Source organism: Miscanthus floridulus, unplaced genomic scaffold (assembly GCF_019320115.1).
Source record: "Miscanthus floridulus cultivar M001 unplaced genomic scaffold, ASM1932011v1 fs_815_1_2, whole genome shotgun sequence".
In the NCBI taxonomy this organism is placed as follows: Eukaryota; Viridiplantae; Streptophyta; class Magnoliopsida; order Poales; family Poaceae; genus Miscanthus; species Miscanthus floridulus.
The window spans coordinates 101,632-113,785 of NW_027097308.1; the positions used below are offsets into that span (position 1 = coordinate 101,632).

Genomic DNA, 12,154 nt, shown 5'->3' on the forward strand with positions numbered 1-12,154 from the left:
GGCGAACCTTAGCAGAATGGAGTAGCTGAAAGACGCAATCATACCCTGATGGATATGGTGCGCAGTATGATAAGTTACTCCACCTTACCGTTGAGCATATGGATGGAGGCGTTAAAAACCACCATTCATATTCTCAATAGAGTACCAAGTAAGTCGGTGCCCAAAACACCGTATGAGTTGTGGACAGGAAGAGTACCCTCACTAAACCACTTACGTGTGTGGGGGAGTCCTGCTGAGGGCCTGAGGCTAAAGTATTTAACCCAAACATTGGAAAGCTAGATCCCAAAACAGTAAGTTGCCATTTCATTGGCTACCTAGAAAAGTCAAAAGGTTTTCATTTCTACTATCCAGACAGACATATAAAGTTTGTGGAAACGAGACACGCTATCTTCCTAGAGGATGAAATGATGAGGGGGAGCATGGTAGCTCGAGAAATTGACCTTGAAGAGAAGCGGGTGTATGTGCCCACTCCGATGATTCATGAGCCATTTTCTCACTATTTGCTGTCGCTGCACCGACAGTGTAAGATACTGTGGTGCCAATACCTGTTGTTATTCTGCCTGTGGCAACAATGAATGATGATGAAGAGCATGTTCTTTAGGATCCTATAGAACCTATTGCCACAAATGAGGGGGAGCAACAATAGCCTCAAACAGAAGATGTGCCAAATGTGGAGGCCCCTAGAAGGTCTTAAAGAGTTGGAAAATCAATTATTCATGCGAACTATGAAGTATACAACACTGAGGAATTTTAAATGGAGGATGATCCCACCTCATTTAAAGAAGCCATGAGAAGTGATAATTCATCAAAGTGGCTTGAGGCTATGGAAGATGAAATGAAATCTATGAATGCCAATAAAGTTTGGTACTTGAAAATAATTCCTAAAGGAGCCAAAACAGTAGGCTGTAAATGAGTCTATAAAACAAAACTTAACTCTCAAGGGAATATAGAGAGATATAAAGCGTGACTTGTGGCAAAAGGCTTTACACAAAGAGAAGGGATTGATTACAATGAGACATTTTCTCCAGTCTCATGTAAGAATTCCTTTAGAATCATAATGGCACTAGTGGCACATTACGATTTAAAATTACATTAGATGGATGTAAAGACGGCATTTCTCAATGGGGACTTAAAGGAAAATGTTTACATGGCACAACCAAAAGGTTTTGTCATGGAAGGAAAAGAACGAATGGGATGCCGCCTAAAGAAATCCATATATGGATTAAAACAAGCTTCAAGACAGTGGCACTTGAAGTTTGATCAGACAATAAGGAATTTTGGGTTTAAAGAGAATGTAGAGGACAATTGTGTCTATACAAAGTTTAAGAATGGGAAGTTTATCTTCCTTGTCCTATATGTGGATGATATCTTACTTGCTAGTAGTGATGTCAATCTACTACTGGAGACAAAGAAGTTTTTGTCCTAAAAATTTGATATGAAAGATCTTGGTGAAGCTTCGTTCGTTCTAGGGATCGAGATTCACCGAGATAGAAGTAAAGGGGTATTAGAACTGTCATAAAAGGCATACATAGAAAAGATCTTAAAGAAATTCAGTATGCACAAATGTAGTCCCTCACCTGCTCCTATAGTCAAGGGCGACAGATATGGGGATTTTTAATGCCCCAGGAATCAGTATGAGATCGATCAAATGAAAATGGTTCAATATGCTTCAGCTGTCGGAAGCTTGTAATATGCTCAAGTATGTACGCGCCCTGACTTGGCATTTATTATCGGGTTACTTGGTAGATTCTAGAGCAATCCTGGAGCAGAACACTGGAAATTAGTAAAGAAAGTCTTGTGTTATTTGCAAGGAACGAAAAGCCTCATGATGACGTATAGAAGATCAGATTCACTCCATATAGTGAGATATTCATATTCTGATTATGCGGGAGATGATAGAAAATCCACATCTGGATATGTATTCACTCTCGCAGGAGAGCTATTTCATGGAAAAGCTCAAAGCAAACCGTCACTATATCGTCCACAATGTATGTCGAGTTTGTAGCGTGTTATGAGGCAACGGGCAGGTGAACTGGCTAAAGAAGTTCATACCCGGTTTGAATGTGGTTGACGATATCTATAGACCACTTAAGTTGTACTGCGATAATAAGTACAATATGCTCGCAACAATAAGTCAAGTGGTGCTGCCAAACACATTGACATAAAGTATTATGTTATGAAAGATAAAGTCCGGGATCATGTCATAAGTTTTGAGCATATAAGTACCTAAAAGATACTCGCGGATCCGCTTACAAAAGGCTTACCACCCAACATGTTTAGAGAACATGTAGCCGGCATGAGTTTAAGAGAAAGCCTATAATTCCTGGACAAAAGAAGGCCCAAAGTTAAGTATCTATTTCAGAAAAGAGTGGTGTGTTGTAGTTGTTAAATCTATCGGCAATTGACCGTGACGATGAAACATGCTCTATGCGCTAATCTGTAATGGAATGAACAAAAGTAAATGATATGAAATTAAAAGATGGTAGTGAGATCAAGGGGGAGAATGTTAGTTGGTCTCCACCAATAGGCCCAACGGCCTATTGGGCCCTTGGATCTACGCTCTGATCGGGGGCGTCCAACCCTAATATGGTTGGTGGACCCCGTTGCACAGCGCCATAAATAGGAGGTGGGGCTAGGGCACTCGAGTCACGAGGTTCGCCTGAGCCGCCTAGCACCCCACCTATAGTTCTAAACCCTAGCCGATCACAGAGGGGGCGCTGCCAGCGACGGGAAGCGCCGCCACCGCCTCTGCATCTCACCGAAGGACTGCTATGATGTCGGGCTGCCCTGCGGAGTCTACACCGACCCCGGACGACACCGCTACTCCACTGCCACCGGGTTATCGCCAAACATTGCGATGGCGAGCCCATCTTCCTCTAAGGCAGCCGATGGTTTGCACCCTTCACCCCTCTCTTTCTCTCGTTCTATCTACTGTTATTGCACTAGCAGATGTTCTAGGACTCACGGTTTTGTTCAATAGCAAATAGACATGCTAGTTTTATGCCTAGAGATCCTATTTTAGGTCTAACAACAGTCACTCACTCACTCTGTCAGGTGGTCATGGTCGGAATCGTCAAAACAGGGCCCTAACCCATTTTTTCACGAGAGGCAGATTGGGCCGAACCGCAAACCCAATGGTAGCCCTTCCAGGCAGTACTAGCCAACACGAGAGGCCGTTGGGCCTCCCTCCCATTTATGCTGTACACAATTCACTGTGTCATCAGGTGATGCTGAATACTGATACGTCACTGCCGGTTCTTTACGCCTCAACTGCATTGTAATGTTGAACCCCCTCACCGTCAGACTTTTTATCGCAGTAAAAAGAAGTGCAATGCAAGGATGGTCGTTTCTATGGGAGCGTGTGTACTGGCAATAGTAGTTTTTGGACGTTGCACATATTGCAATGCTTATATACATATGTTGCATAGAGTTTGTTTAAAAAATATTTCATCTGTTTTTAGACGTATGTTGCAAGTGTTTTATCTTGATGTTACATATGTTGCAATGGCTATGTTGCAAATGTATGTCCTAATGTTTCATCTGTTTCAGACGTATGTTACAATTGTTTAATCTGAGTGTTGTAAAAGTATATCTAGATGTAGGATTGTTGAGTGAGAAAGAGAGAGCTAACGCGGGAGCCATGACGGCGTCGATGTGGGGAGGAGGCGTAGAGCGCGCGACACCGGTGTGGAAGAGGCGGGGTTTCATCCTAGCGGCGTGAAAGAGGTAGACACGAAGCGGTGTGGAAGAGGTGGGTGAGACGTCGGTGTGAAAGAGACCAAGCCAAGTCATCCGGACCACATAGACAGCGGAGTAGAATGGAGTGGTCCGAACGCGGACGAGGGAAGCGTCCGAGCGCTAGTCTTGCCCGAAACACTTCCACGTTTTTCTTTTTTTTTTAAGCAACACTTCCACGTGAAATTGAGCCATGAAATCGAGACATGGAATCGTCGAAATAAGGCCGAAGCTGCACGTCGGCCTAGCATGGAAGACGCCAGTAGAGAGAGTTTGGGCCGGACCTGCAAGCCCAACGTAGACTGGGCTACCGCCACGTGCCACCGTGGCACGGCAGACGGCACACATGACACAACCTACCGCTACCGGCTTCCCGGCTTCCCTTCCGTTTCTTCAACCTCAATCGTCCGCACGCCGTCTTCCCCATCTCGCGCAGCGCTACTGCCGGCTGTCCCGAGTCCCGACCACCGTCGCCCGCTCCCCGCCGCGAATCCTTCCTGCTCCCGCGATGGTAGGTGGTCCCATCTCCCGCGCTGCTGCCGGTCCTCTTGATCTGCCCCGATCCATCGCTCCGAGATCCAGCCTTTTGTGGCCGGCCTCGTCGTTCTCTGCTCGTCCGTGTCCCCAGGTCCGGCTGTCCTTTTTTTTCTCTTTGCTGCAAGCGCTATGGGATCTGCGAATGGTGGTGGCCTCGATTTGTTTAAAGGGCTGAACATTTGTTTGATGCAGGAGACCTGCCCGTCGGTGAAGAACATCCTCTTGCTGGACTCCGAGGGGAAGCGCGTCGCCGTGAAGTACTACAGCGATGACTGGCCTACTCTCTCCGCGAAGCTGGCCTTCGAGAAGTCGGTCTTTGCCAAAACCCAGAAAGCGAATGCTGGAACGGAAGGTAATTTACATCTGATTTCGCTTATACGGAAGGAGTTGTTTTCCGCCGATGGTGAGCCTCGGTGAGCGTTGTTGTGCTCGCTTGAGGTAGTCCAGAGTACTTGATTAGCATTATCATCTCATAATGAACTCATGAGTGTGATGTATTGTTATAATCCATTCTATATATGCTGATGCTGGGCAAGAATGCTTCCATGGAATATGACTTTTTGTATAGGGGTAGAACCATTTCATCGATGTTAAATTACAGTATTACACCATTCTTGTTTTGATTCTTTTGCTGTGCAGCATGTTAATTTATGGTCCCTATGCCATTTTATTCATTGTTCATTGACATGACTTATATTCAAATTTACAAATCATCTACTCCTTTACTCCTCCATTCTAGATATATAGCTTTTGCTATGTACTTAGATATACACTATGTTTAAATACATAGTAAAAGCAATGTATCTAGAATAGCCAAATCGTCTTACAATTTGGAATGGAGGGAGTATATATTTTCCATGTCCTCCCTTGTATCCTCTTTTAACCTCAGTCACGGTACTGTTTGTACTAGCTCCCACTCACCACAAATCTATAAATGAGCCTGGGCTAATTTTACATCTGACTGACTTAATTTCTCCTTAAACATGCAGATGTGACTGTTTGAGTTATTTTTTTTCTTTTCTTCAATTATTTCATATTTTTATTTGTTTCTCTTTAACAGCTGAGATTGTAATGTTTGATGGTCAAATTGTGGTATACAAGTTCATCCAAGACCTGCACTTCTTTGTTACTGGAGGAGAAGAGGAGAATGAGCTTATTTTAGCATCAGTTCTTCAGGGATTCTCTGATGCTGTCGAGCGACTTCTCAAGTTATTTTCCCTCTATTAAAGTTTATCTTTTCAACCGCTGTTTGTTCTGTTACATGTTATTGTGTTAATGCTGATTGTATATGAATGTGTTTCCAATCTTGGTGGTTTCAGAAACATGGTTGACAAAAGGACAGCACTCGAGAATTTGGACCTGATCCTATTGTGTCTTGATGAAATTGTTGATGGAGGGTAAAGCCTTGTCTTACTACATACATGATATTAAGGCTTCTTTTCTTGTTCCCTTTATTGTGTACATTTATTATCCTTCCTTTGCTCTGAAATCACCTGACTGTCATCTGCCGCATGTTTGATTTTTGGAGTGGGGCCTGGCAATAGAGTTCTTTTAGGGCCTCTATTTTGTAATGGTTGTATTCACTGGATTCAAAGGTTTAGTCTTGTGTTCTGCTTCTGTACCCCAAGCCCAAGCATGCCTAACCTTTTAATGGGGTTACAGAATTTGATATGTGAAACAATGGCTCAGTCTGCTAAAGACATTAACAAAACAAAATCCTATTCCATTGATTTTTTTGAAATGGAACAACACTGATTATCCACATGAGGAATTGTATATATTTGATTTTGAGTTTGAGATCTTGAATGACTGCAGCTACCACAACCTTGCACTCGCCTCAATGTGACTTTTAGATAACCCCATTGATGTCTGAACTCTGAAATGTGAAAGTGATAGCATCATTCTTTGTCAACCTTAGAGATGAATAACATCGCACATTGTAAGCAGCATGTAATTATTTGCTGCACTACACCTAATTTTCTTGAATGATTACACAGGATTGTACTTGAAACAGGAGGAAGAGAGATAGCTGAAAAGGTGTCTGGTCATGGATTGGAGGGTGCTTCATCAGCTGAGCAGGTAGGCTGCAGGCTGCATCTACTTCAATTTTGTACTGAAGAAACTGGTGTCTTTAAACTTACTAGCTTTCGTTATTTGCGTGCAGACTCTAGTCAATGCCCTAACGCAAGCAAGAGAGCATTTGGCGAAGTCTCTTCTCATGTGATGCTGTGCTTTATATTTTGGGGGTGACGATGGAGTATCTATTATTGTGTCTGGATGACACTTTTTTTTTGTTAGCAATGGAGAAAGAAAAATATCTGAAATCAATGAATGTGTGGAATGGCATGGTGTTTCCAAAATTCTCATGTTCATTCTGTAAGCCTTCAAAGTTGTGTAGCATGATTGTTCTAATTTTGAATTGTTCAGTTATTGGTAGCTTTGTTTAACCTCTCCCTGTTGGAAACGGTAAAATAGCATGCTTATGGAGATAACTTGGCATGGCCAACCTTAACGAATTAGGGCTACACTTTCTTGAAGATGGTAATAATGTCTCGCTTAAACCAAAACATTATTGGGATCTGCCAAAACTTAACTTACAATTTTGTATCCATGTTCTATATTAATGGTGCAAAAAAGCACAAGGGAACCAGGAAGCTGACGGTGACTGTTTACTCGCCGGCGGTGACGTGCAGAGACAGGTCGTCTCTCTGCTTGACTGCATTGTCATCTGCGACGTTACTGAACTGCTGCTTGTAGCCATGGTCATGGTTGCCTGAAAACAGCTTGTCTTCGCTTGGAGTCCCTTCCATGTCGATGACGATGTTGGTTATCAAGCAGCAGACGAAGATGATCCTTGGCAGCCGGTGCTTGTCAGGCCTCCACAGCTCTCCCTGGATGACACGCCACCTCCCCTTGAGTGTCGCCAATGCAGTCTGCACCACTGCCGTTGCCGCTGTGTGCCGCTTGTTGAATTCCACATTGGCTGCCGGGAGACCATGTCCCAGGTACGGGGTCATGAGCCAGGGAAGCAGAGGGTAGCTCGCATCTCCGACTATGTACTCCCTAACCGCGGAACCTCCAGGAAGGTCCATCTGCCCCTCAAGCCTCAGGCCTTTCTCACACAACCTGTACAGGCCTGAAGTGCGAAGGATGCATGAGTCGTCCATGCTCCCAGGCCAGCCACTGACGATGTCTCTGAACCGCATGTCTGCATCCACAACAGCCTGCAGCACCATACTGTTTTTGTTCTCATTGTCCAGCCAGACCTTGCTGTTGGGCTGAGCTGAGGAACACATGAGGATGTGTGTGGTGTCAATGGCACCGCAGCAGTTAGGGAGCCCATAAATCTTGTCAAATCTTGCCTTGATGGTTGCCATCTCCTCAGGGCTCGGCCATTTCAGGTGACAGATGGCACGCTCCTCCACGGACTCAATGAACCGCCATGTGATGTTCGAGATGGCTGAGTGATTCATGCCAAACCACATTCCTATGTTCTGCAGTGACTCACCAGTTGTCAGCCTCATCAGAGCCACCGCCACCTGATCCTCCACCCCTAGGATTGTCTTGTCACCAAACCTGAAGTTTCTGAAACCATATGTCTTTGTTGTCAGGTCCTTCTTAACAAGTGAGCAGACGTAGTCGAAGGTCTTTCTTGACATCTTGAGGACAGACTCCATGTTCTGGTGTTCTCTTGGAAAAGGGAAATGTCCTGTGAAAAGAGGAATGTCGTAGTATTGTTACTAGTGAAATATTACACTCTTACGCATGAGGAACATGAAGGCTCCTACGGAAGGCAAATAATTTAAATTTTGAGAAACAAGATTATTTAACAGGAAACGCTAGGCACAACATGTTTTACAACTAGAGTGAAACACTAATGACACTGACTGTTACGCGATCTTAAACAACAACAACAAAGCCTTTAAATCCCAAACAAGTTAGTGTAGACTAGAGTTGAAACCCAGCAGAAGCAATCAAGGTTCAGGCACGTGAATAGCTGTTTTCCAAGCACTCCTATCTAAAACTAAGTCTTTGGATATATTCCATCCTTTCAAGTCTCCTTTTATTGCCTCTACCTAAGTCAACTTCGGTCTTCCTCTGCCTCTCTTCACGTTACTATCCTGTCTTAAGATTCCACTACGCAGCGGTGCCTCTGGAAGTCTCCATTGGACATGACCAAACCATCTCAACCGGTATTGGATAAGCTTTTCTTCAATTGGTGCTACCCCTAATCTATCACGTATATCATCGTTCCGAACTCGATCCCTTCTTGTATGACCGCAGATCCAACGCAACATACGCATTTCCGCGACACTTATCTATTGAACATGTCGTCTTTTCATAGGCCAACATTCTGCACCATACAACATAGCAGGTCTAATCGTCGTCCTATCAAACTTGCATTTTAGCTTTTGTGGTACCCTTTTGTCACATAGGACACCTGATGCTTGACGCCACTTCATCCACCCTGCTTTGATTCTATGGCTAACATCTTCATCAATATCCCCGTCTCTCTGTAGTATTGATCCTAAATATCGAAAGGTATCCTTCATAGGCACTACTTGACCTTCCAAACTAATATCTTCCTCCTCCCGAGTAGTAGTGCCGAAGTCACATCTCATATACTCAGTTTTAATTCTACTGAGTAGAAAATCTTTGGACTCTAAAGTCTCCTGCCATAACTCCAGTTTCTGATTCACTCATGTCCGGCTTTCATCAACTAGCACTACATCGTCCGCGAAAAACATACACCAAGGGATGTCCCCTTGTATGTCCCTTGTGACTTCATCCATCACTAAGACAAACAGATAAGGGCTCAAAGCTGACTCTTGATGTAGTCCTATCCTAATCGGAAAGTCATCCGTGTCTCCATCACTTGTTCGAACACTAGTCACAACATTGTTGTATATGTCCTTAATGAGCCCAACGTACTTCGTTGGGACTTTATGTTTGTCCAAAGCCCATCACATAACATTCATTGGTATTTTATCATAAGCCTTCTCTAAGTCAATAAAAACCATGTGTAGGTCCTTCTTCTTCTCCCTATACCGCTCCATAACTTGTCTTATTAAGAAAATGACTTCCATGGTTGACCTTCCAGACATGAAACCAAATTGGTTCATAGAGACCCGCGTTATTGCTCTCAAGCAATGCTCGATAACTCTCTCCCGTAGCTTCATAGTATGGCTCATCAACTTAATTCCCCGGTAATTAGTACAACTTTAAATATCCCCTTTATTCTTGTAGATCGGTACCAATATACTTCTCCTCCACTCGTCAGGCATCTTGTTCGATTGAAAAATATGGTTGAATAGCTTGGTTAGCCATACTATAGCTATGTCCCCGAGGCATCTCCACACCTCGATTGGGATACCATCCGGTCCCATCGCCTTACCTCCTTTTATCCTTTTCAACACCTCTCTGACCTTAGATTCTTGGATTCTCCGCACAAAGCGCCTATTGGTGTCATCAAAAGAGTCATCCAACTGAAAGGTTGTGTACGTATTCTCACCATTGAACAATTTGTCAAAATACTCTTGCCATCGATGTCGGATCTCATCCTCCTTCACCAAGAGATGGTCCCTTTCATCCTTAATGCAAACATAACCATTTTAAGAACAGTATAATAGATATTTATGCAGCATTCTACTACAAAATCAACGTTCAAGGCAGATAAATTGTTCGATTATAACATGCAAATCAAGATATGTGCATGAATTTTGAAGATTACAGTATCATTTTTACAATATTCCCCAAGGACGTGCAAGAGATATGCACATCTTGGAATACAAACTCAGGGATACAGTTTCACCTTTAACCCTTAAAGTATTCATTAAAAAATATGATCCTATAGTTTCAGGCCCATTTTTCTAGAAGTTGACGGGTCCATTTGATTTTAAAATCTGAATGACTTCTAATGCTTGGCATATCTTTTAAAATACACCTGAATGATGCAGGGTGTACCAGGCATTCCCAGATCTTACTGGTTAGTATCAGTTTAGCAGTCAGGATACCTGACATGTATAGAACTATGGCATCCAAAAATTTTCTACAAAAACGAAGGACATTTTTACAGAAAGATTTCTTGTGGTTGCCATAATTGACCTCTGAACTTGAGTAGTCACAATAAACACTGTGAGGAGATCCCACAATGAATAGAGCAAAAGGATCATGAAAACTATCGACCTGCATGGTCATTCTTCCTTTAAGCTCATCTGTCAAACATAAACACTGACAATTCACCAAGCACTGAAGTTTCAATATATGATGTAACTTATCAAGCATCAGCAAGTTCCGCAAGTACACTTCGAGCTCTAGTGCTTGTATGAAACACATTAATCGACTCCTAATTTAGATTCCAAAAGCATACCCAAGGTTTAGCAACAATTCAATAAATACTAATGAATAATTAGTAACAATTACACCACTATTTGTTTATAACTAGCCTTCAGTTCCCAAGGTTTCAGTGTATAGAGGTCTATGTCTAATAAGGGGAACCTATTCACAACAAAATGTCTACAATATTTTCAGAAATAACACAGAAATTGTGATATAACTTCAAACAGCAAAATCACCGCTCGGATGTTCAGTCAGCAATCCATCAAAGAAACTTTTAAAAAAATCATAGGTTGTGGATGGCATTGTTCTTTCTTTTCCTTTTGTGTTCACTACTTTACTTTCCCTTTTAGCTTAAGATACCAAAAACTCCATTCTGTAAGGAAAATTTCAAGACACTTTTGTGTAGATCATGAAGGGCGGGCCTGGTGCAAGCGGTAGAGTCTTACCGCCTGTGACCGGAAGGTCCCGGGTTCGAGTCGCGGTCTCCTCGCATTGCACAGGCGAGGGTAAGGCTTGTCACTGACACCCTTTCCCAGACCCCGCACAGAGCGGGAGCTCTCTGCACTGGGTACTTTTGTGTAGATCATCGATCACTGCATTGAGAATCAGCTTCCTCGTAGCTGATTCTGGATTGAATTGAATCAACAAAAGTGAGCAAAAACCGATGGTGCCTAGATTCATCGTCTGCTCAAAGTGCGATTTCTGCAGGTTTACAGATCTGGATTTCGGAACAAACATGGGTAAACAAGAAGAAATGGAAACCAAACGCTGAATTCCCAAAATAATCCTCTACTCAAAGGATGCTACAGAAGCCGCGAGCAATCGCGGGAGCTGCCACGGTCTAAAGCTGTCAATCCATAACACGCCATTCCAATGCATCAAACCCCTTTTGCAACGGCATCTTCAAAGCCCATCTAGAGCAATCAACCGATTAAGCTACACATCGACTCCCACAAACTGCAATTCGAACTCCCTCCAGATCCACCCACGGACTATGTCAATCTCTGGGGGCACACACACGCATTACCAAGAACTAGATATTTTTCTACGGTGCCACGGCGATCAAGCTTACAGCGACGAAAGGAGCAAGGAAGCGCACATGGTTAAACTCTACAGACCACAGCGATGCAGGCAAGGAAGGAGGGTAGGGAGAGGAGAGGCGACCTGCAACCCTTCGGTAGAAGACGCTCCACCAATCGCTACCGTCCGGCAGCGGCGGCAGCGGCAACCCTGGTGCCGGCGCCGGGGCGGGCTTCTCCGTCCGCTTCCTCTTCTTGGCACCTCGCACAGGAGCCATGGACGCGAGATCAAGAAAGGCACAACGAGGACTCGAAGACTGGAGGTCTGAGATGTTGGAGGCCTTTACCTGTGTCAGTTAAAAAAGCATAATTACACACAAGTCATTAAAAAAGTGGGCTTGCACGAGTGTCATCGCTCCGAACTTCTTTGCTCTCTAAGTCATTCCATCTGCATTCCGTTCGTTTTTCACCGTTTGAGAGTCCTGACAAGTGGGACCAGTCAGTTAAATTGTTCATGTTGCTCC

The 12,154-nt window shown here is 43.7% G+C and overlaps 2 protein-coding genes across 2 annotated transcripts; one reads left to right on the forward strand and one right to left on the reverse strand.

Annotated features, from left to right (window-relative positions):
* The first annotated feature begins 4,101 nt into the window (after nucleotides 1–4,101).
* LOC136533216 (coatomer subunit zeta-1-like) lies at nucleotides 4,102–6,712 on the forward strand. The gene is made up of 6 exons (XM_066525786.1): nucleotides 4,102–4,363; nucleotides 4,465–4,624; nucleotides 5,333–5,480; nucleotides 5,592–5,669; nucleotides 6,270–6,351; nucleotides 6,437–6,712. Exons 1-6 carry the CDS (start codon nucleotides 4,244–4,246, stop codon nucleotides 6,494–6,496), a joined length of 648 nt encoding a protein of 215 aa, XP_066381883.1. The 5' UTR covers nucleotides 4,102–4,243; the 3' UTR covers nucleotides 6,497–6,712.
* A 68-nt stretch (nucleotides 6,713–6,780) lies between these two features.
* Nucleotides 6,781–11,942, reverse strand: LOC136533215 (protein ALP1-like). The gene is made up of 2 exons (XM_066525785.1): nucleotides 11,776–11,942; nucleotides 6,781–7,981 (listed from the first exon to the last, which is right to left on the reverse strand). The coding sequence occupies exons 1-2, from the start codon at nucleotides 11,906–11,908 to the stop codon at nucleotides 6,942–6,944; spliced, it is 1,173 nt and encodes a 390-aa protein (XP_066381882.1). The 5' UTR covers nucleotides 11,909–11,942; the 3' UTR covers nucleotides 6,781–6,941.
* Between the last annotated feature and the right edge of the window lie 212 nt (nucleotides 11,943–12,154).

Bases quoted from the DNA above. Each gene is read 5' to 3' on its own strand.
- LOC136533216 (XM_066525786.1), top strand. From the start codon at position 4,244: ATGGTAGGTGGTCCCATCTCCCGCGCTGCTGCCGGTCCTCTTGATCTG. The intron at 4,625-5,332 runs GTAATTTACATC...TCTCTTTAACAG, and splicing joins AGCGAATGCTGGAACGGAAG to CTGAGATTGTAATGTTTGAT. The intron at 5,670-6,269 runs GTAAAGCCTTGT...ATGATTACACAG, and splicing joins GATGAAATTGTTGATGGAGG to GATTGTACTTGAAACAGGAG.
- LOC136533215 (XM_066525785.1), bottom strand. From the start codon at position 11,908: ATGGCTCCTGTGCGAGGTGCCAAGAAGAGGAAGCGGACGGAGAAGCCC. The intron at 7,982-11,775 runs GTCGCCTCTCCT...CTCTTTTCACAG, and splicing joins CTTCTACCGAAGGGTTGCAG to GACATTTCCCTTTTCCAAGA.